The sequence below is a fragment of the Telmatherina bonti genome (assembly GCF_933228915.1).
Source record: "Telmatherina bonti genome assembly, chromosome: 17".
NCBI lineage: Eukaryota > Metazoa > Chordata > Actinopteri > Atheriniformes > Telmatherinidae > Telmatherina > Telmatherina bonti.
The window spans coordinates 25,838,517-25,863,224 of NC_136615.1; the positions used below are offsets into that span (position 1 = coordinate 25,838,517).

The 24,708-nt window shown below is 36.7% G+C and overlaps 5 protein-coding genes across 5 annotated transcripts in view; 3 read left to right on the forward strand and 2 right to left on the reverse strand.

Moving 5' to 3' along the window:
- Positions 1-1,038: 1,038 nt before the first annotated feature.
- On the forward strand, positions 1,039-1,712 carry LOC306768304 (heat shock protein 30-like; the record flags this gene model as incomplete). The annotated part of the gene is made up of 1 exon (XM_079256608.1): positions 1,039-1,712. Exon 1 carries the CDS (start codon positions 1,098-1,100, stop codon positions 1,710-1,712), a length of 615 nt encoding a protein of 204 aa, XP_079112734.1. The 5' UTR covers positions 1,039-1,097.
- A 2,075-nt stretch (positions 1,713-3,787) lies between these two features.
- On the forward strand, positions 3,788-4,485 carry LOC306768140 (heat shock protein 30-like; the record flags this gene model as incomplete). Its single annotated transcript, XM_079256372.1, has 1 exon — positions 3,788-4,485. Exon 1 carries the CDS (start codon positions 3,847-3,849, stop codon positions 4,483-4,485), a length of 639 nt encoding a protein of 212 aa, XP_079112498.1. The 5' UTR covers positions 3,788-3,846.
- Positions 4,486-6,581: 2,096 nt separating this feature from the next.
- Positions 6,582-7,196, forward strand: LOC306767940 (heat shock protein 30-like; the record flags this gene model as incomplete). The annotated part of the gene is made up of 1 exon (XM_079256112.1): positions 6,582-7,196. The coding sequence occupies one exon, from the start codon at positions 6,582-6,584 to the stop codon at positions 7,194-7,196; it is 615 nt and encodes a 204-aa protein (XP_079112238.1).
- A 2,043-nt stretch (positions 7,197-9,239) lies between these two features.
- LOC306768141 (phospholipid-transporting ATPase ID-like) lies at positions 9,240-19,806 on the reverse strand (the record flags this gene model as incomplete). Its single annotated transcript, XM_079256373.1, has 27 exons — positions 9,240-9,503; positions 10,709-10,839; positions 11,422-11,560; positions 11,701-11,946; positions 12,092-12,175; positions 12,322-12,545; positions 12,662-12,845; positions 12,975-13,125; positions 13,536-13,641; positions 13,781-13,892; positions 14,101-14,265; positions 14,365-14,480; positions 14,693-14,881; positions 15,119-15,284; positions 15,363-15,406; positions 15,498-15,706; positions 15,819-16,012; positions 16,545-16,633; positions 17,274-17,432; positions 18,128-18,210; positions 18,326-18,396; positions 18,522-18,594; positions 18,726-18,787; positions 18,890-18,988; positions 19,245-19,358; positions 19,494-19,552; positions 19,752-19,806. The coding sequence occupies 27 exons, from the start codon at positions 19,804-19,806 to the stop codon at positions 9,240-9,242; spliced, it is 3,588 nt and encodes a 1,195-aa protein (XP_079112499.1).
- Positions 19,807-22,143: 2,337 nt separating this feature from the next.
- LOC306768456 (protein unc-13 homolog B-like) overlaps positions 22,144-24,708 on the reverse strand; it is a 70,243-nt gene continuing 67,678 nt past the window's right edge. Inside the window, exon 40 of the mRNA XM_079256825.1 lies at positions 22,144-24,302. Coding sequence (XP_079112951.1) covers positions 24,017-24,302 — 286 coding nt within the window. The 3' untranslated portion in view covers positions 22,144-24,016. The remainder of the gene's footprint in view (positions 24,303-24,708) is intronic.

Sequence of the window (24,708 nt, forward strand, 5' to 3'; positions counted from 1 at the left end):
GATGTAATTAATGCAAAATAGGTTAATTGTTGAAAAATATTGAATCATATGTCAGATTTTACCCAATATTTCAACTGCAGATGTCATATTGGATTATGCATGAAATAGTTGAGACCTAGTTTTGTTTATTTTAATTCATTCTTTGTTATTCCCACACTTACTGAAAGAAAAACGGTGCCTATCTATCTGCAGAATAAAGTTTTCCCACAACTTATAATTGGAGGGATTTATTGTAAATTTGAAACACATGTTGAGACAAAACCTTTTGCAGAAGTTTAACAAAGGTACGTTTAAAAATTTATTTCTTGATAAATAGTTATTCTGAGCATAAACCTTATACAAAATTGTACATACTTTGCTGAAAAGCTATTCATTTATGTATTTATTTATTAATTTATTTATCCATTTATTTAGTTCTTTACTATGCCACTGTTAATTACATTTTTGATTCAGTCATTTATTTATCAGTTTATTTATTAACTTATAGTTTTCCTTAGATTGTCAGGTTTTTTGAGGAAAGATGATGTTGGCATGGAAAAATAAAAACGACTCACTTTTTCAAACAGGAAAAACAGCGACATCATGACTCTTGTAAAAGAGATTCATCTAGTGGAGATTCAGCTTTGTGTCATGGGTCTACTGAGCACACAATATTGACAAATGGTGACTAAATTTTTTTAAACATATTCTTATTTGTTTAGTTATTTGTTTAGTTAGTTAGTTAGTTAGTTATGTGTTTGTGTGGTTGTTGGTTTATTTATTTAGTATTTGTTGAACTTAGTTACTCTTTTATTTATAATATTGATTCATTTAAGGTTGTATATGTGAAAACTCTGATGTTATCATGAGAACATTTAGGACGACTCTCTTCCTCATCTACCAGGAATAAAAGTGACATCATGAGTCCGGTGAAACAGCTCCACCCAGTGGAGATGTCTGGTAATGACCAGAAATTTCCTGAACACTCTGGACCTCCTCCAGTTAGAATATAAAGCTGGGACAGTCCCACTGCTGGGACAGAAAGCAACACAGAGGAGAAGAGACACCTGAACAGATTCATCTCACAACAAGAGGACTCAACACTAAACACACTGAAGATGCTGTGCTCTCCTGGATTCCAGTCTGCCCTCAGTCCATACATGGACTTCTACTGGCCTGTACGCAGTCTGTGGCCAGAGGTCAGACCTCTGCTCCACCAGCAGGATCTCCTGCAGAGAAACCTGCAGGATCTGCGCCGCAGTCTGGAGCTGATGGACAAATTTCAACGCAGCATCCTGGAAGAGACGGAGCCTTTCCAGACCAGCATGGCCCTGCAACCAGTCTCCTACCAGCTGGACAAAGAGGGAAAGCACTTTGGCCTGACCCTGGACACTCAAGGCTTTTCCCCAGAGGAGCTGTCTGTCAGGCAGGTGGGCAGGAAGCTGAGAGTCAGTGGGAAGACAGAGAAGAAGCAGGAGGACGACAAAGGCTCCTACTCTTACAGACTCCAGGAGTTCAGACAGGAGTTTGATCTGCCTGAAGGGACCAACCCTGAAGATGTCACCTGCTACCTGTCTCCAGACGGAAAGCTCCACATCCAGGCAGCCAAAGCTCCACGTGTTGAGGAGGCTGAGAGAGAGCTGACTATCAAGAGGAGCTCAGAGGAGGAAACACAGCAGAGTGTGTGTTCACAGGCAGAAGACGGCGGAGAGGAGACACACAACAGATCATAGAAGAAACCTCAAGACATGGACTGATATACATGTTGTTGTGCTCATGTTTTATGTTGATGAATGATTATCATAATTTAATCAAAATTATGTTTCCTGTTTTTCACAAATAAGTAAAACTTCAGTTTTCACAGACAGACTGACAAACATGTACATGTTCCATAAATGAATATATATAATGATGTAAGACAAATGTTTTTAATATGTACATTTTTATACAAAATTGTTTTGAATAAATGCCTTCAAATTGAATCATTTCTGTATGTGGTCTTGTTCCTTCGGTTATATTTTGTATGATTTTGGCTTTGGACAAAATAAGTCAGCCTTCCTTAAAATAGAAAAAAAAAAAAGAACTTACACATATATAAAGGATGAAACAGCATAAAAGAAATTAAATGTATAAAAGACAAAAATGTTATTACAAAGTTTACAAATCAAGTGTATGGAGGCAACTGCCCACTGTTTATGAATAAACAATAATACTTTAAAAAGTAACATTTTGAATTATTGTAGGTCCAGTAAGTCAAAACAATTGTTGTACTCATGAAACTCAAGCATTTTAATCAGAAAAGGTTTGTTTTGTCATTTCACTTTGTAAAAAAGTAAACAATATTGCCATGATGTAATTAATGCAAATAGGTTAATTGTTGAAAAATATTGAATCATATGTCAGATTTCACTCAATATTTCAACTTCAGATGTTGTGTTGGATTATACATAAAATAGTTCAGAATTGTTTTGTTTATTTCATTTTATTATTTGATGATTCCCATGTTTACTGAAAGAAAAACAGTGCCTATCTTTTTGCAGAATAAAGTTTGCCCACAGCTTATCTGTACTTCAAGGGATTATTGTAAATTTTGAAGACATGTTGAGACAAAAACATCTACAAAGTTTTAACAAAGCTAAATTGAAAAAGAGATGTCTTGATAAATAGTTATTCTGAACATAAACCGTTTACAAAATTGGACATACTTTGCTGAAAAGTTGTGTATTTATTTATTGACTATTTTAGCACGGTTTCTTGTTTTTTTATTCAGTCATTTAATTGTTTATCAGTTTATTTATTAACTCATAGTTTCCCTGAGATTGTCAGGTTTTTTGAGGAAAGATGATGTTGGCATGGAAAAAATAAAGAACGACTGACTTTTTCAAACAGTAAAAACAGCGACATCATGACTCCTGTAAACGAGATTCATCTAGTGGAGATGTGTGGTATGGACCAGAACCTTTCTGGTAATTCTGGACATATTTCAGTTTAAATTGTTGTGAAGTCTGTTAAAATTCAGAATTAAAAAAAATTAAAAAAAAAAAAAAAAAAAAAAAAGAAGATTTTTTTTACAGCTTTTAAATAATGACCAAAATAAATCCATAAAGAAACATTTGGAAAGCAAAACATCTTAATCATTCAAAAATGTTGGAAGTGGAAAAAGGTTTTGCTTAGAAAAATCAGGTGTTGGATTGTGCATGAGGCGATTCACATTTTGGAAGTTGTTTTCTTTCTTTTTTCAACAATTGATTTAAGGGGAAGACAACAATAAAAACAAATAGCAAAAGAGATCTAAAAGCTTCTCTTTCATTCAGGTGATTTGTGGTCAATGTGAAACACATGTTGTAGACCAACTCTCTGTGCAGCTGACTAACAAGTCTAAACCAGTACAGACATGATAAAACTTTGTTTCATGGGTCTACTGAGCAGACACTATTCACAAATGGTGTCAAATGTTGTTTTTCATAGATTCATTTATTTATTCATTCATTTAGTTAGTTAGTTATGTGTTTGGCTGTTGGTTTATTTATTTTGGCTTTTTTTGTAATTAGTTTGTCATTTATTTATAATATTGATTCATTTGAGGTTGTATACGTAAAAACTCTGACGTTATCATGAGAACATTTAGAACGACTCTCTTCCTCATCTACCAGGAATAAAAGTGACATCATGACTCCGGTGAAACAGCTCCACCCAGTGGAGATGTCTGGTAATTACCAGAAATTTCCTGAACACTCTGGACCTCCTCCAGTTAGAATATAAAGCTGGGACAGTCCCACTGCTGAGACAGAAAGAAACACAGAGGAGAAGAGACACCTGAACAGATTCATCTCACAACAAGAGGACTCAACACTAAACACACTGAAGATGCTGTGCTCTCCTGGATTCCAGTCTGCCCTCAGTCCATACATGGACTTCTACTGGCCTGTACGCAGTCTGTGGCCAGAGGTCAGACCTCTGCTCCACCAGCAGGATCTCCTGCAGAGAAACCTGCAGGATCTGCGCCGCAGTCTGGAGCTGATGGACAAATTTCAACGCAGCATCCTGGAAGAGACGGAACCTTTCCAGACCAGCATGGCCCTGCAACCAGTCTCCTACCAGCTGGACAAAGAGGGAAAGCACTTTGGCCTGACCCTGGACACTCAAGGCTTTTCCCCAGAGGAGCTGTCTGTCAGGCAGGTGGGCAGGAAGCTGAGAGTCAGTGGGAAGACAGAGAAGAAGCAGGAGGACGACAAAGGCTCCTACTCTTACAGACTCCAGGAGTTCAGACAGGAGTTTGATCTGCCTGAAGGGACCAACCCTGAAGATGTCACCTGCTACCTGTCTCCAGACGGAAAGCTCCACATCCAGGCAGCCAAAGCTCCACGTGTTGAGGAGGCTGAGAGAGAGCTGACTATCAAGAGGAGCTCAGAGGAGGAAACACAGCAGAGTGTGTGTTCACAGGCAGAAGACGGCGGAGAGGAGACACACAACAGATCAAAGAAGAAACCTCAAGACATGGACTGATATACATGTTGTTGTGCTCATGTTTTATGTTGATGAATGATTATCATAATTTAATCAAAATTATGTTTCCTGTTTTTCACAAACAAGTAAAACTTCAGTTTTCACAGACAGACTGACAAACATGTACATGTGCCATAAATGAATATTTATAATGATATAGGACAAATGTTTTTAATATGTACATTTTTATATGAAAGTGTTTTGAATAAATGCCTTTAAATGGAATCATTTCTGTCTGTGGTCTTGTTCATTTGGTTATATTTTGTATGATTTGGTTTTGGGCAAAATAAGTCAGCCTTCCTTAAAATAGAAAAGAATGAACTTATACATATATCATGGATAATTTTATTACTGAAATGTATAAAAGACCAAAATGTTATTACAAAGTTTCCCAATCAAATATTTAGAGACACCTTCCCACTGCTTTTGAATAAACAAACAAACTTTGAAAAGTAACATTTTGCATTATTGTAGGTCAAATAAATCAAAGCAATTGTAATCATAAAACTCAAGCATTTTAATCAGAAATGGTTTGTTTTGTCATTTCACTTTGTCAAAAAATTAAACAATATTTCCATGATGTAATAAATGCAAGATAGGTTGATTGTTGAAAAATATTGAATCATATATCAGATTTTACCCAATATTTCAACTGCAGATGTTGTGTTGGATTATACATAAAATAGTTCAGACCTTGATTTGTTTATTTGTTTTTGTTTTTTTGGTTTTTTTTGTTCGTCTTACATTTACTGAAAGAACAAAAGTGTCTATCTTTCAGCAGAAATAAAGTTACAACAGCTTATCTGTAATTTAGGGAATTTTAATGTAAAACTGAAACAAATGTTGAGACAAAAGTTTCTGAAAAGTTTTAATAAAGCTGAACTGAAAAATAAATGTCTTGATAAATAGTTATTCTCAACATAAAGCCTTTACAACATTGGACATACTTTGCTGAAAAGTTATTTAGTTATTTATTTACTTTTTTATTTATTTTTTTATTTTACTACTGTTCATTAATTTTTTGTGTGTCGTTTATTTGTTCATCAGTTTATTCATTAACTTATAGTTTTCCTCAGATTGTCAGATTTTTTTGAGGAAAGATGATGTTTGCATGGAAAAAATAAAGAACGACTGACTTTTTCAAACAGGAAAAACAGCGACATCATGATTCTTGTTAAAGAGATTCACATAGTGGAGATGTGTGGTATTGACCAGAACCTTTCTGGTAATTCTGGACATATTTCCATTAATATTGTGGTGAAGTTTGTTAAAATACAGGAAAAAAAAAAAAAAAAAAAAAAAGATTTTTTTTTTTTTAGCTTTGAAATAATGACCAAACTAAATCCCAAAAGAAGCATATCCAAAGCAAAACATCTTAATCATACAAAAATGTTTGAAGTGAAAAAAGGTTTTGCCCTGAAATGTCAGGTGTTGGATTGTGCATGAGGCGATTCACGTTTTGGAAGTTGTTTTCTTTCTGTTTTTAACAAATGATTTAAGGGGAAGAAAACAATGAAAAATAGTAGAAGAGATCTAACAGCTTCTCTGTCATTCAGGTGATTTGTGGTCAATGTGAAACACATGTTGTAGACCAACTCTCTGTGCAGCTGACTAACAAGTCTAAACCAGTACAGACATGATAAAACTTTGTTTCATGGGTCTACTGAGCAGACACTATTCACAAATGGTGTCAAATGTTGTTTTTTATAGATTCATTTATTTATTCAATCATTTAGTTAGTTAGTTAGTTAGTTATGTGTTTGGTTGTTGGTTTATTTATTTTGGCTTTTTTTGTAATTAGTTTGTCATTTATTTATAATATTGATTAAACTCTGATGTTATCATGAGAACATTTAGAACGACTCACTTCCGCATCTACCAGGAATAAAAGTGACGTCATGATTCTGGTGAAACAGCTCCACCCAGTGGAGATGTCTGGTAATGACCAGAAACTTCTTGAACACTCTGGACCTACTCCAGTTAGAATATAAAGCTGGGACAGTCCCACTGCTGAGACAGAAAGCAACACAGAAGAGAAGAGACACCTGAACAGATTCATCTCACAACAAGAGGACTCAACACTAAACACACTGAAGATGCTGTGCTCTCCTGGATCCCAGTCTGCCCTCAGTCCATACATGGGCTTCTACTGGCCTGTATGCAGTCTGTGGCCAGAGGTCAGACCTCTGCTCCACCAGCAGGATCTCCTGCAGAGAAACCTGCAGGATCTGCGCAGCAGTCTGGAGCTGATGGACAAATTTCAACGCAGCATCCTGGAAGAGACAGAGCCTTTCCAGACCAGCATGGCCCTGCAACCAGTCTCCTACCAGCTGGACAAAGAGGGAAAGCACTTTGGCCTGACCCTGGACACTCAAGGCTTTTCCCCAGAGGAGCTGTCTGTCAGGCAGGTGGGCAGGAAGCTGAGAGTCAGTGGGAAGACAGAGAAGAAGCAGGAGGACGACAAAGGCTCCTACTCTTACAGACTCCAGGAGTTCAGACAGGAGTTTGATCTGCCTGAAGGGACCAACCCTGAAGATGTCACCTGCTACCTGTCTCCAGACGGAAAGCTCCACATCCAGGCAGCCAAAGCTCCACGTGTTGAGGAGGCTGAGAGAGAGCTGACTATCAAGAGGAGCTCAGAGGAGGAAACACAGCAGAGTGTGTGTTCACAGGCAGAAGACGGCAGAGAGGAGACACACAACAGATCATAGAAGAAACCTCAAGACATGAACTGATATACATGCTGTTGTGCTCATGGTTTATATTGATGAAGGATTATTGTAATTCATGTATTTTAAACAAAATCATGTTTGCTGTTTTCACAAAAAACCTCCGCTTTCCCAATCAAACTAGCAAACATGTAGCCTACATGTACCATAAAGAAATGTTTTTTATTCATGAAAAACAATTATTATTAATATGTACAATAATTATTTAGCTCTTTTCAATAAATGCCTTTTATATGAATAATTTGTGTCTTTAGTGTTTTTTTCTTTGTTAATATTTCATATGATTTTTACCCTCCACGAAATCCGGCAGCAAAATTGAGAATATATTACATACTGTGAAGTATAAAGGATGAAAATTTAAATAACTACAAAAGACAAAAAAAGGAAGCAGAGATGTTCTACATTAACACATGTGAAGTCAAGAAAAAATATCATTAATGTCATTATTTAAAAGATTAAGCTCCCAATTGATTTTGTACTTTATAACAATTAACAACTAAATTAACAAATTGAATGATGAGTAAAATATGTTATTTATTCAGAAATATTGTCAAGAGATATCAAGTACACTTGTTGTGTTGGATTGTGCATGAGGGGATTTTGTGAGTTGTTTCCTCTTTTTTAAGTACTGGTAAATATTGTGATTAAATTTACTCAAAACTAAACTCTTATTTTCTGTTATTTCCTATTTGTTAAGATGGCAAATATTTCTGATCTCTTATTACAGATTAAATGTAAATAGCAACGTTAATTTTAAAAAATAAAAAAAAAAAAATAAATAAATAAAAAAAGCAAAAAATATCCAAAAAACATCATCTGATCGTTTGTTCCGGAAACTGGACAAATCAAGAAGAAAAGAAATTTAGATTCCAACCTAAAATAAAACCAGCTAAAAGTTTCCTCAACTTTAATTCACTTACTCATTTTTGTGAAATAATATAAAACGGAAGCAGTGTTACTATTTAAAGCAACTAAACTAGTCTGATCTCTCAAGACGAATTTGTCGTACATTAGTCTGTATCAGAAGACTTAACACCTGTCTTCGGTTTTCATTCTGCTTCGGCAACAAGATGCTTAACACATGTAAAATTATACAAAAATAACAGCTGAATGAAATTCTCAAGAACTTCACATTTGTATTTACCTCCTCTCTCATGAATTTTAGGAGCAAATGATGTAAAGTTCATCTACAAGCTTGACAATTAAACTGAAATTTTGTCAAAATCCCTTCTTTAAACTCCATGACCACAAAATAACACGACTAAACCACCTAAATACTGTCATGCAGCAGCTGCTTGTCTGAAGCAAATCCACAAAGTGATCAGTCCATCAGTCAGACTTTATTTGTATCACACTATTCATAGAAATTAAATGTAGCACAAAGTGTAAATGCAAAAGACAGCAAAACAATAAAAACAAACATTAAGATAAACAAACTCCACCACTTACTGAAAAAAAAGAAGAAAAAAGTGAGACACTACTGGCAGTCAAAAGTTGTAAATTATAAAATTACAGAAAACAGTGTATTAATGGGACCAGTGTCTAAATAAAAACAAAAATAAACAAATATATAGTGAGTGAGAGAATAAAATGACACAAAGTACAATAAAAAACTCATTATTTTATGTGGCACATGCAACTATCTGACCTTATCTTTCTGATACTGTTGGTGGTCCCTGCAGATCGACAGCAGAAATTCCCACATGTGGAATTAATGTCTACTTTAACTCATGTAACACATGAGAACACTGTCACGTTGACAGGATGCAACAGATGACTGGATCAGTAAAAAGGAGTGAGAAGATGTCGGCCATTTTTGTAAACTCAGTTTCAGTCATGTCAAAATTCATTTGCTGTTAGACATTACAAGTTCTTTTTAACTATTACACTGTTTTAAGTGTTCACATTTTACCCAGATCACATCCAGACATGTAGTCCGGAAGCAGTACCATGTACATACTTTATTAAACCCGAAATTAAAAGGGATTTAAAATCTCAAGTGCTTGATTCACTGATGCTTCTTAATTAAGACCTCAACTCCCCCGACTCTTCATTTATGGTGCGGTAGTGCTGTGGTTGATCTTCATCCAGGGGGGAGTCTGTTCGGGCAGTTAGGGCCAGTCGACTTCTCAGCGCGTGTTTCAGCAAGAACTTTTGAGAAGTTACCAGATGACCGTAACCCTGGGAGTGGGAGAAGGCGTAGCCTGACCGACGGGTGCTGATACGTCTGGGACGCGTTCGACGAGGAACAGGAGCCGGCAGCGCCTCTTCCCTCACTTTATATCTCACCTTTAGAGGAAAAGACAGATGTCTTACTGCAGATGCATTTCATAGATGTATCCAACAACACAAATAAAGATGTTGGTTTCAACCAAAACTCATGCACCATCCTGTTTTATCCATTCTCAGCCTAGTTTAGATGTCTTTAGTCCACTTCTGTATTTTTCTTCTCTTTTTTCTCCCAAAAAGTTGGAAGGTGCGAATACTGAGAGGTTTTATCTGAACTGAATCTTGAATCTATACTTTAAAAATCCTGGAGAACCACCAGTTAAGATGAGAAGTGTTTTAATCAGTCATATATATGGCGTCTGTAACATCAAAGCTTGTTGTTAAAAATAGTTAAAGGGGTGCTATTATGGAATTTTACGTTTTCTGAGCTTTCTACAGTGTTACAGTGTTGAATCCTCATCAGACATGTGAACGGCACTGTTTTTTATCACCTAAACGCATGTTTGAGTTTGAGTTCCAGCACTCTCTCCGTTCGTTTCCATGGCGACGAAAAACGTGTTAGAGAGTTTTTTCTACTTCAAAATCCTTGTGACGTCCCGGGGGATAAGGTTCGGTGATTGGTTACCTTCTACTGGTTAACAAGGGCATGTAAAAATACATCAGGCGGGTGGAAAACGTCAGATAAAGTTATTTCCAACGATGGCTGGTGAGTTTACCAAAGAGAGACATCCTGCTGCATTCGTTGCTGTGGGTTGCTGTTTTCCACTTCGTTTTCAGGGTCTGATTCAGGTTCCAACATGTAGAGCTGTATGCTATGTGTTGACATTGTATTTTGTTTTTTTATTGAGTTCATATTAGCCTAATCCTTCTGTTTATGAGATGTTACAATGACGGCGAAAGCAGTTGCTCCAGATGTAGTGCAGTGGTGGGAGGCGGGGCTTAATGCGGAAGAGTCTCAATCCACTCGTTTTGCCCACAGGCTGATCTGACAGCCTACGGAGAGGGTCGGTCTGAAGTAAATAAAGCGATTTGTGACAATAACTCGATCAATCCCAGCCCTTCTGGGCTCAGAAATAAAAATAAATTAGCCTGAAACGCACATAATAGTTCCACTTTAAACTTCCTTCAGACTAGTGTATATCAATAAAACTGACACACACACACAAAAAGTGTGGTGAAGACAGGATATTTTCAAGCATTCATATATCTGGATGGTTATTGATTAGCGACGACGATGGTTTACACAGTTTCTTCAGTTTTCTCACCTTGTCATTGACAGTTGGATGAATCTGTATGAGAATGAAGCGGAGCGCCACAACTGGCAGTGTACAGAGGAGGCAAGTCAGGAAAATGGTCAGCCAGACGTTTGGCTGATTCAACGAGTTTCTCTCTGTACCTGAAAGTCAATTATTATTGCATCATTACTGAGAGGTGGGTAATCAATAAACAGCATAATGACACAGACTGTAAAATTACACAGCATACCAACAGGAGAATACGACAGGGGGTTATGGCACGTTTGTCGGCAGCACTACCCACATACATATAAGTATAAGTATTTTATTTCAAAAGCACAATCCTTACAAATTATGCCTCATTTTAAAGGTGTCAAATCAGGGTTTCCAACAATGTAGATTACAACACAGTTTGTTGCTGCTGAAGAGGAGAAATAAACGACCAAACAAAATGTCTTACTTGTAGTGATAAATATATGTATATTTTTCTACATAAATTTAGCTGTTTTCTATCTAACAGAAAGTGAAGATGTTTGAAATCAAATTCCTTTCCAGGGGAAGATTTTGCCTTTCACTCACTGATCTCAAACAAATAACAAACCCAACAGTAACAGACAAAAGTACTTGATAAATTTCTTTTCATGCTGTATTTACATGAAAATGGCATAGTGTACATTTGCTCCCTGACTCATTCAACTAGGCCTTATTTGGTAATAATGACTAATTTCACCCACACTACTCACCAATGAAGGGAAACGCAGAGGTGAAGATGAGAAAGATGCCATTGCTGTACATGGTGAATGTTGCAGCGAAGTATGTAGCCAGGCTGCCCCACACAAACAGTTGGTTCAGTGATGTCCAGTGGTAGGTATCCAGACACACCTGAACAACACAAGTCAGAGTTGTTCATCACTATCACTATTGTTTCTAAGCTCCACACATTCTGTTAAAAGTAAAACTATCTACCAAGTTATTATATGTATTTATGTTAAAATGTCTGTGCTCACAACAACTGTTCTCACCTGTGCGCTCACCACAATAAGCAGACATGTTTGAGTCACCAAAGCAAAGGACTGATAGTCTGCAATGTCTTTGCCATCATCTCTGACCATGTCACGCATAGCAGCCCATGGTATGAAGAAGAGGATGAGGGAACAGTAGCAGCTGTTCATTATGCATCGCACAAAGGCTTTTTTACTGAAATACATGTTCAACTGGCCTGGTTTATATAGCTGAGGATGCTGGAAACTCCAGCGGTCATTTACGTCCTGCAAAAACAGACGATGAGGAGAAATCTTTGAGAAAACAGGATGCAGGAATTAAGGCTGCGTTATAGAATATTGAACTCTGAAAATCAGATTCTTCTTCCTTGACTTTTTATTTATGAAGCCTAATTGTATTCTTGGTCCATACCTGGTCAAAGAGGCTGATGCCGAGGACAGGGAGAGCTGTGTACACTGTATTATATGCAGTGATGAACAGCTCATCATACACAGTCTATGGACAACAACACAATAACTATGAAACACACATAAACATTTTATGGCAACTGTACATACAGTTTAACTGATACTTCAGTGTAATTTAAATAGTTTTTACAGAACATTTACTTCATAAATATAACCCCAGTGCATGTGATGTACCTGTGCAGAGAAGCCACAGTAGAAGGCATACCAGAAGTGCACGAGGGTGAAGGTGAAGTTTTTGAAAAAGAAGTACCGGAGGAACTTGCACATGCGTATGTAGGACCAGCGACCGTGCACCAGCAGGAGGCGCTGGAGGTAACGGAACTGAGCAAAAGAGAAGTCGCTAGAAAGAACAGCCTGCATCCCCTCCTGACCACTGATTCCTACACCGATATGAGCAGCTGAAAGACAGAAGAAAAAAATAACACTAAACCAAATATGCACCAATTGGAAATTCAGTTCAATTCAGTTGTGGGTGCTGAATAAACAAGTTTGTTCCTAACGTCAATCAATTTACCTTTGATCATGCTGACATCATTAGCTCCATCACCAATGGCCAGAGTAACAGCCTGCTTGTATTTCTTAACCAGCTGCACCACCTGGGCTTTCTGCAGAGGGGTGACCCTGCAGCAAATCACCGTCTGACACATGCACGCTGTCCTCAGCAGCTCCAGCTCCAAGTTCTTCTCCAGTGCAAAAGCCTGAAGATGAAACAGCAGGTTACAGAGTTGTACTGAGGTTAGCATTCATGCCAATCCAATGCAAGGAAAGGGAGAGCTGTGTACCTCAAAATGAAAAAAAAACCCTGCAAATCTGAAAAGTATACTTACCAAACTGTGTCCATTTATAATCAGACCGTATTCCCCATCTACTTTCTCATCCTGCACAGTCTTTGTCTTCTGGAGCCAAAACAAGCCTCCACGAGCTTCAATTACAGTTGGCTCGTCTGCTGCTTCTGGACACATTTTCCTTCTTGCACTCCTGAAAACACACGGCCAGATGATTCATAGGCAAAACCTACATTTTATTTATGACCCAAGTTATTTACAAAACAACATATCAGACAGAGATGTATTATTTGGTAAGAAGTGTTTACCCGCTAAAATATTTAAGTATCTGTTAGTTTTTCTTTTATTTAAAAAAAGACTCACAGAAAACGATTAACTGATACTAATTTGATTGATGCCAATTATTCAAAGTTATCTGAAGGTTTTAATGTTTGAGAATAAAAGTCACCGTGAATCAATATGACATTAAAAACTTGTCAGTCTATGTTTGACATGCATAACAATGGTGTTCAAAGGAGCAAATTCTGGTAGCAAAAATAATAACATATAAATATTTAAGGACTAGTTAGCTTCCCAGCAGTAAGCAGCTTGTGATTGGCTTACTGTAGCTCCTCTCTGACTCTTTCAGCTGTGTTGGCTGCCACGATGAAAACATCCGTCATCTCTTCTCTCAGCATGTTGCAAGAATATCCGATATTTTCCGCCGTCTCTGCATTAAAACAACAATAATGGCAATAACTGTTAAAAAAAATCAGTCAGGTTAATAATACTTGACTTGCTGGAAAAAAAAGAGTCCCAAGTATTTTTCCGAAGCTTACATATTGTTGTGAACATACAGTAAAACCAACCTTGTTTATCTCCAGTTAACACCCAGATTTTGATGTCAGCTTTAGCTAGTTGCTCAATGGTCTGTGGCACACCGTCTTGCAGTTTGTCCTCCACAGCTGTAGCTCCCAACAGCTGGAAAGCAGAAGTGACAGTAGGAGTTTAAAGGGAAGCAATGTAAAGTCACAGAAATCTTTTACCACACATAGCAGTAACATACTAATGGTTTAACTAAAACAGTGCAATATATCCTTTTTACAATCAGACTGTTGAATAAGAATACTATTAAACAGCTGATCAGTCAACTGCAGCCTATCTGATTACACATTTAGGTAGGACTTACTATCATGTCTTTCTCAATCTCTTCGTAAAGTTCATGAAGTCTCTCTTCTCGATCATCCATGGCCGTGCTGGCATCTTGGTGGCGCTGACTCCAATTCTTCATGTAGCTCTCATCCAAGTCCTTGTAGGCCAGAACGAGGGTACGGAGGCCATCGCCTGCATACTCCTAATATGTTTGGATAGTTTGCAGCATTGAAAATGCTTTCATAAAATGATAGGATATGTAGAATAGATTATAAAAAAAAAGTCCAACTGCATCTCTTACATTAAGGTGTCCAGTGGTGACCCCCATCAGTTTGCTACAGGAGGAGTGTAGTCTTTCATAGATAATGGTGTCTGCTCCTTTGCAGAATAGGGTCAACTTGCCCTCAGGGCTCCGTACTGGAACAATGAATATTACAAGTTTTGAGATAGGTGTTTTGGAAGACATAAAATAAATCTGGCTGAGTGTCAACCTTGCATCTAAAACTAATATTTTAGCTTCACCTAAATCCAATAAAAACAGCCTTTGGTCTTCGAAAAGATCTTAAAATCAGGTGAATGTACCTTAGATAAAGAACAGCAAAAATTAATTGTACTTTACTTTTTCTCACCTATTACTGACATCCTCTTCCGCACATTGTTGAAGTCAAGAACAGCCAGAAGTTCATATACCACTTTCCTGTCCATCTCCATGATCGTGATGGTTTCTGGTGTTCGAGAGCGGAACACAAAACCAAAGTTTCTTGCTGCTGTCACCAGCGCACCTTCATCAGGAGACTGAGCCTGATAGTTGAGCTCCCCTATCAGGTGAAAAATATGACAACAGAGGGTTTTATTCTAAGAGAAAATATAACAATGTTGTCTTAATAATCAAATAAAACACCAAAACATCAGTGGAACAAGGGGATTCGTTTTCTTTAGAACTACTGCATTTGGACTTTACACAATCATGCACAATGTCATCAAAATAAGGACATGAGCTTCAGTATAATTTATAAAGTCGCTAATCGTAAAGATAATTATAAGAGGAGCCTCACCCTCTTTCTTTTCCTCAGGCATGACAGTGTGGCACAGAGCCAGCAAGCGGAAGAAAGCCTGAACCTCTGGGTTTCCCTGTCTCACCGTCTCCAACAGACTGTGATCATGAAAGACAAAGCTTGGATCTGCCAGCTGATTCCAGGAGAAGTCCACCTTCTCTGTCTTCTACAAAGGTAATAAAACACAAATAACAGTTACATAGAGGACACCCAAAGAAACACAGTCAGACTTCAGCCATCTCACCTCTGTTATTTCCACTCTCTGTCCAGAGAAATCATACAGGTCTCCTGAATTAAAGAGAAATAAACTTCAGAATCAGTTGGATGTGCCAGTGTGCACTAAACCTTTTTTATTTTCTGTCCAAGCAAAGCTGCTCACCGTAGGCTTTCCCATTAATGGAGCACTTATTGAAAGTCATGATGTTCTGTGTCAGGGTGCCGGTCTTGTCACTGAAGATGTATTTAATCTGACCTAGCTCCTCATTGAGAGTGGTGGTCCTGGCCTGTGCAGGAGTGTCCTTCTTAGGGTAATACATCTTACTGTCCCAGTTTATGAAGAAGCTGTTCCCGAGGCGGATGACCTCCACGCTGACATTTAAGCACAGACAGAAATTTTCAAAGAAGCCGTTGCTACTTTCTGATTTATTTGTGGGTTTTTTTTTTTTTTGTTTCTTTGTGTTTCTTTATTGTGAAAACATACCTGACGTAGAGAGAAATGGGCACCACTGCATTGAGGACAATGACGTAGGACCAGAAGGAGAGGAAGGATGAAAGAGCAGCATTGATACCTGGTACACGAGGAAGAAACACTGTGAACACAGAGCCCTCATTCACCTCCCAGACTGCATTGCCGATGGCCAGAATGGAGCACATAGCCGCCAGTAAGCCAAATATCTGGTAAAAGAGAGATAAAACGTGCCTTTCTAATCAAAAGCATCGATAGCACACATGTGAACAACATGCATTTTATTCAGTAGAATTCCTTTTATAGGTGAACTTAAATTGTTTAACTGGTTTTAACTGAGAATAGTTTTAAACAAATTATAAACTAATCCACAACATAGCGTAATACAACAATATTCCTTCTTTGGCATTTTACATCTTTATGTGATTAAGCTTCATTCTATCTGCTTTAGAAGTATTCACACATAACTCATATATATATATATATATATTATATATATATATATGTGTGTGTGTGTGTGTGTGTGTGTGAGTTCTGTGTGAATACTTCTTTATTATCTGGACAGTACACATAAAAAACAGCATTATTAGCACAACATAGCCTACATTTAAATTTTTAGATCCCCCCACCGATATATAAATCCTGCATCTATATATAGATAAGATAATACAGTTTTGTGAGTAAAATTAATATGGTGAACTTTTTTCTTGTGTATTCATTTTTGTGTGTTTGTGAACTCACGGATAACACCAGGATATTCATCAGCTGATCAACACTGGTCCGTTTAAAAACAGCCTTTCCACTGTTCTGCATTAGTTTAGTGTCGGGACCTGAAAAAGGAATGTAAAATAGTTAATTGGTTCTCATATAGTTGCTTCTAATTAAGTTTTAAATATAGCGATAAAAGAACAATTGGACAATTCAGTTTAACACATATGTGAGATAGACAATAAAATGCTGTGATCAGTCAAAATCTATTTTAAACTATAGGTTTAAGCACAGTGAATGAGTCCATTTGGCATGTGTTACATTTGGCATTGTTTGTCTATTAAAATAGACATCATTAAATAGACACAGATAGCCATTCTGTGAACAAGAAGCATTGCAGTGTATTTTATCTGATAAAGATGAACTCCTGAATAAACTATTTTATTGTTTTTGTTTTGTTATACAAAGCACCTTACATAACCTGCTGTATAAACAGCTTGCAATATCAATAGACAATTTTAACAAAGCAGCCTAAATGGACTGGCACGGCAACAAATATGTTAGAAAAACACTTCCGGTATCTAACACCTGGTGGTGACCCACGATAAAGAAGTTCATAGCATCAGAGCTCTCTGCTTCCTGGACAGATTGTGTCCAAATTTAACATCACAAACAGTATATGTCGCTTTTTTTATTAAGCTAATTATACCTCAGTAACCAACTGCTACATAGTAGATTAACTGGCAGCAAAGCGGTGTTTACCTCCAAATAAGACCAAACCGAAGCACCACTCCGTGTTCCTCAGAGTACATCCTCTGAGCAGCACCTTGTCGTTGTCCAGGCTGTACATCTGTCCGTCCACAGTCAGAGTTCCTTTAAATTTGTCGAGACGGTTGTTGGGAGGCTCACATCGCACTTCACCTGAGAGACGCAGGTAAGAGAGCAAAGAACATGTTCTGTGCTCCAAATACTACTAATACTAATACTAACCCTACTACTAGTACTACTACCACTACAACTACAACAACTACTACTACTACTACTAATAATAATAATAAAAATAATAATAATAATAATAATAATTTAGAAATGACTTAATAAAAAAATAAATAAAAAAATGCTGAATCAAAGCCAAACAAAAAACCTCTTTTGTGCATTGCCTTTAGCTTGGATTATTTGTTTATTTTATTACACATTAATAATAAATCTATAACATTTTAAAAAGCTGACAAGCCTTTTTTTTTTCTTTTCCCATTTCACTAATGTGTTTTCTTTCGTTCTTTTCAAAACATCCAAATGATCGGTCTCTGCTGGCTTATCTTTTTTTTTTTCTCCTTTTCAGACAGTTTAATTCTCACATGGTCATACAATTCAAGACTGTACAGTACAAAACAAAACAACTCAAAGACAAAGAGTTATCTTTGTCCTAGAGGTTTGTGTTGTTGGGTTTATCCTTTACATAAAATTATAATAAAAATAAATAAATAAATACAAAAAAAAACAAATATCTTAATTGAAAATTCTGGATTTTCTCTTTATGATACTTAGTGTAAGAGCCAGATTGCACATCTTAAAATCGACATCTATGCTGTTGGGTTTTATATTCAGCATCTCACCCTTGAAGCTAGCAAGAGCTTCAATGGAGTCTCCCAGTTCCCCAGTTACTGTCAGGGCCTGCTTCACTTTCAGATTGGTTTCACTGGGGGAGATAAAGAGGATATGGGAAGGATGTGACAGAAGGGAAATCCAAGACAGTGTGAGACATAACCTTTCAGTGCAGAAACACACACGTCTGTACTGATTTACACACTCACCCATCTAGCTCAGCTGTTTCTACATAGATCAGGTTGAGAGGTTCACTGCTGGAGAGCAACAGAAGGTCTGCCTGACATGAAAACAGGATTATAGGGATGATGAGGGAAAACATCACTTGAATGAAATGATCATTTCTTTGCATTTTAAAGTATAATTCTGACTGATGTAATCTTTATCAAATTAGTTGATACTTACTGTAACAAACTCATTACTCTCCAGCTTGATTATGTCCCCAACCTGAACATTCATCCATTTTTCACTTCTCAGTCTGCGGGGAAACAGCATGAAATACCATCATTGAACATCTATAGAGAAGTAAATCTTTGTTGCTATATACAAAGTTCTGCTTTTAGTAATTTAGAAATCTTTGATGTGATGTTTATACATTAAATGACTCACTCTCCATCGATGAGAACGTCTACTGTGCGGTTATTAACCTGCTTGTCGCATTTGTGTCTGTTCTGCTCGGTTCACAGAAGAGAAAACATGGTTGGTTCACATCTTACTTCCTCTAGTTATGTTGCCCTTAAATTCTGTTCTACATTTCAGTAAGTGAATCTTACTATGTCATCGTTGGCATCTTTGGCCGCTGTTATAGACAGCACTATGATCAATGGCACAGCCGTGGTGAACCAGGAAAGTGATGACACTTGTGGGATTAGCTGTCAACACACACACACACACGAGCATGCACAACTTTTTAATCACACTGCCTCTGTTGGATTATTTACCTTTCATACATTTAGACACCAAATAAAGATTAAGGTCCTATTCTGTCCAGATATGATATTAATTATATCTGCAGAAAGATCAAATTATGCTAATGATAAAAATAATTTGTTAGAAAAGTGTATTTTCACAATTCTTTTATTGAAATATAAAATTGCACAAAAATGAAGCATAGTTTTAGATGTCTACCTGAAGGATAAGAAGAAAGAGGAAGTAAGCGTTAGCAAGTCTCCTGAACTGTTCAAACAGGTTAAGAGGTAGGAAGGTGAAAATATTGTATTTGGAGGTTTTGATGGCATTGTTCTGCAAAAGAGGAGAGAGAGAGAGAAATAGATGACATTTAATTAAACTCACAGCAACACTTTTCACTCCTATCATAACTCACCAAACAGTTTGGAGAAATGATGGAAATATAACACTGTGCAGTGTCGTACTTACAGCATAGTGGTAAGACAAATTAAAAGGTCTGTCATTGGCTCGCACGTGTCTCTCTGACTCTGGTTGGTAAAAAAAAAAAAAGTAAAACAAAAAGAAATCAATAATTTGTTACAGTAGCATTGAGGAAAGCAAATTAGAATTAAATTATGAAAGAAAATATAGATATGCTGATAAAGTAATCATTTATCATAATAAACAAACAAGAAACAATTACAAGTAACGAAACACAGTTTTATGTTTTCATGCATCACAGCTCACCCTGTTTTTTCTCTCCTCCGCGCAAATTGCCAAAATGTGACGCAACCGATCCCATCTTTAGTTCAAGATCTCCATATTTCAGGTCTAAATGAAGTTCATGTAAATATATCTATATATTAGAGATATAAGGCTGACTCAGGAAATTACAAGCAATGGAAAAAAGGAACCAGTTTTAAAAAATATGTTGACATATCTATCCATTTAATTTGCTTGTGTTATTCATACATTTTTAAATACTTGCATGAAAAAAAATTATTAAAGTGCAAAATTAAACAGTCACTGAACAATGTGCATTCATATAATTTGCTGCATAAATAAGATGTCATAGTGAGAAAAATTGTGTTGTGTTTATTTCTGCTTCCTTGTAACAACAGTAAGGAAAAAATTGCATATATATATTTCTATTTTTCATGATTATTTATATATATATATATATATATATATATATATATATATATATATACACATATACAAATACATACATAAATTCTCTAGACTTCATCTGTGGTTTAAATCTTTGGGGGAAAAAAAAAAATGCCACTCCTTTGTCAAACATTCATACCAGAACAATCATTAGGCAAACAAGCTGTAACAATTTCTGTCCAAAACAGTAGTATCTCTTTGCTTACTGATCAATAATTAATCTTTGGCCTTTTGAGCTATGGGATATAGTCACATGAGAAAGTCACATGAACTACAATGTATTCTGTAAATTCACTTAATTTGTCTTTACAGTTTTCAAAATTATTACAGTCAAGTTTCCGAAATGTCAGAAAGAGAACAGGAAACGTTGAAATCCAGAAAATCCATCCATCTTATTTGTATATTGATCAGGAAACTTGTTTCAGAACCAGAAATGATCTGCAGACCTGGATTCATCATTGTTCACTCACTGAATCATCCTTCTAGCTGAATAAATAGTCTGGGATAGAAGCAGATTGGAAATGGTTAAAAGTACCCATTAAATTTTCTAAACTGGTTTTGATGAACCATACCAAACATAAAAAGGTTATTTTAGTTTGAAAGCAAATGAAAATCCGACACATACCTCAAACAGAAATTAGATTTCTTTTAAGTCCAGCACAGACAGACACAGGATCAAATAAAAAACTAGGGAAAATTCTACTGGTATCCACCCTCTGCTTCCGGTTTAGTTAAAGTCAATCCAGGACGTCGTCTTTGCACCACGTGGATGACCAGGTACAGGTCTAATGTTAGACGGAGAAAACGGTTTTGACTTTGACATTCAACTGGGTGAAAGGCTCTGTGGTCAATGGGTGAAATGCTGCAGGGTAGGAGTGGAGAAAAAAAAAAAAAAAAAGGAACTTCATATGAGGTCTTGTGTTCATGCAGGAAGGGCTGCATCTAACAGCTCAGGGCTTAAACAAACAATGGAGCGATCTTTGGATCTGGTTGGTGAGTCATTCTAGGAGTGGATGGGCAATAAAAGGATAATAAATTGGGAGGGTGGCAACTAATCGGGGCCAACATCACAGTTGTGATCTGGCCAGTCAGGGGCATGTTGCTCACCTTGGGAAGATTTATTCAAGTTCAGTTCACTTTTTGTTTTCCTTGATGTTGCTTTGTTAAAGGGGTTTGCATACACACTGCATACACAGGCAATTCTTTTTTTTTTTTAAAGAATACTTTTTTTCCCCCCAACCAGTTTTTCTTCTTTGTGCAGGTTCATCTGATATAATCCAATCAGCTTCACAAAACAGAAAGTAAAATAGTGGACTGTGGCAGTCCTTATGCAAGTCATTGGCTAAACTCTAGACAATGAATCATTTTTTGGGACAGATTTGTAACATGAATGCATTAAAGTTTATTAGCTGGGCAAGACCGTGTTTGAGTTCGTACTTAGAGCTGGTTGGGAGAAAGCTGCTGCATATCAACACATGAGCAGTGGATATTAAAATAAATCTGCATTATTGGATCACAAGGAAGAAAAATTTAAATAAGTAAATAAAAAGGAAACCAACAAAAAGGATCATTTGAGGTCTTAATTGAAAGTGAAACCCAGAATGAATTGCTGGAATCTGATTTGTATTTGTCAGACAAATCTCCATTTGATTTAATTATTTTACCAAAAAAATATGAATGTGCAAGCCTATTTAATTATAAATTATACAATAATATGCCTATTATTTTCAGTTATTTGAAACAACCGTTGGCGTTTTATACATAAAATAAAATCAGGCAAGGATATTTATGTACTTGTTAAATGCTTTATACAAAACTGGAATGTTTACATGGTGACACATTCATAGTGACAGTAAAAAGAACACATGATTAGTAAATAACACGTGATTTAGTGGTGAACAAGTAAAAAAAAAAAAGTAAAGTAATAATACTTAAAAAAGATCAAAAGTAAAAACTTCCAACTTGGCACAAGGAACATGTATGTTACAGGATGGCTATAAAACATTTGGTCTCATAAATATTAATTCACAGGGATTCATATACTATAACAAAAATGAGTGATTTTGTGGTTTTTTACATTTAGTGATCAGCTGAAAAAGAAACATTTAGCTGTTCATATCATCACAACATCTACTGTATCGTTCAGGAGAAATTCACTAAAAACCCATCAGATGGAAGCATCTTTCCAAACTAAAAAAGTTCAAATGGAAAACTAAAAAAAACATCAGAAAGAAAGGAGCGTTAAGTATTACAATCTCAGATGACAACTCAGCCAAGATGTAGTTACTATATTGCAATATCACTTCAAGAACGTCACTTGGTAACTCATGACATCATTATGGGAAAAGACATGGCAAGACATCATTTTGGGAACCAAATGGAATAAGAGTATTTATCAAATGAATAAAAGTTGCACACGATTATCAATTTTACACCTAAATAAGGCCACTTACACTAAAAGTAGAAGAAAACACCAGGTAGGTATATTAGCGGTAAAACAGTTTAACCTCAGAAGTGGAGATAATTCTGTCCAAATGTTAAAATATTCATTCAGCAATGCAGAGATATTCCGGTATATAGGAATGTAGGTCTTCCTAAAATGTGATGTGTATTGAATCTTATGACAAAACTGCAGCTCACATGCTGTAAAATGCCACCTGCTTGTTAGCATCAAGCTAATTCTCAAACAGTTTTGTGGAAAAGTCATCTGTTTGCAGCAGTAAACAACATTTTAAAATCTCAGGCTTTAAAAAGTAAAAAGAAAAAGAAATAAATATGTTCAAATATAAATAAATAAAATGGCTCCAGCTTCTACCTGGACACATCAGGCTTAGAGTTACTAATAGAGCTTATAAATAAAAATGGCCATTCGGACTCTGAACCTACAGAGTAGATTTTTCTGGAAATGTTTAAGTTATTGTTTATTTTATGACCAAGACCAAGCATCCACTGTTGTTTCTGCTTGGGAATCAGATAAAAACCTGACTAAAGCAAGGCACACACTGAATTGATTAATCCTTAAAGAGGAAAACTAAGGGTTGTTACATGTAGTACCATTTCTCTTAACAGATTCACTTCCATTTGCAACTCTGTTGTTTGTGAAAATCAGTAAAATATCTCATCAGCTTTAATCCCTTTAATTATTGGCCTGGCCTGTCCTCTACGCGCCATTCATTCATCAAGCAAAAGATTCCTTTGAGATAAACCATAAATTATTATCACATTTACTCAAACCATCACAGTGGAGCTACACAGAAAGGGTAATTAAAACACTAAATTCACTTTCACAGCTTACAGAGTGTAAGGCTTAAAACACTTGGCCACACTTGGAGGGAAATGGGGGTTATTGCACAAGAACACTTGAGAAGTGTGGGAGCTTACATTGCCCTCTGGCAGCAATAGGGTCCTATATTGCATTGAGAGCCCACTGAGAACACTATGCTGCGACATCAATTGAGGGAAGATGGTTGGAAAAGGCTAAATTGGAGAATAAGTGGTCAGAATCTGGTGAAATGGATATGAAGTATTTAAAATGAGTGAGGCAGTGACTATGTGCTCTACAGTAGACTTGGTAAATAAAGTGAATTTGAAGAACAGAGAAACTTGAGTGATGGGCAGAGAACCCTGACTGAGAACACGATTGTTAGCCAGTGAGCTTAGCAAGATGCCACTGAGGACTCAGCTGCAGCGAACACATGGCAAAAGTGTAAGAAAGAGTGCACATGGACATCCGGAGGGGAAAAAAAAAAAAATCCCTGCTTTGTGACAATAACCTCACATGCACTCCATCACTCTTATTCAGCATTAGCAGACCTCCCAGCCCCCTCCTTTCCAGGTTATCCTCATCTGCCTTCCTCAGCTGATCGAGTCTCTGATTTCAGTCTCACAAACTCCTTTGCCACATCATCGTTGGAACGCTGGGAGAGGATCCGCATGGCGGTGAGGCCAGTGTCGTCCATGAATATGCGTTGCCCCAAGGAGCACCAGCAGGCGCAGTTGCCCTTCTCCATAATGTCTCTTAACTGTACCACGGTCAAGCCCACCACTCGATCAGCACGGCCGAAACAGTAATCTTTGACACAAGCTTGCACCTCATAGCACTCAAAGCCATCCTGGTTACCCAGAACACTGTTGAGAAAGCAGAGTGTTTGGTTTCAATTATTTAACAATACCTGGGAGGTTAATCATCTTAAGGGTGCACAAGGTTAGAAATATTTATATTTTAATTCCAACTACTTAGCAATGTGTTCGAGACACACAAATCTAATAGTTCATAATGAAATAAAATACATTAGCAGATACTTTAACAGGAACTTGTTAAAATAAATAGGTTTACTTGAATCTGTAATACGGAATAACCTGAAAAAGAGAACCCATCCAATAAACAGCAGTTGTCTGGATCAAAGTTGGTAGCAGAAGTCAGAGGATATTGAGGAGACCTCCAAATAACCCATACCTTGTGCCACTCCTGTCAGCTAATAAGAAACCAAGGCTGCATTTAAAATGGGTTCATTCATAATTGGATAAAACAGGA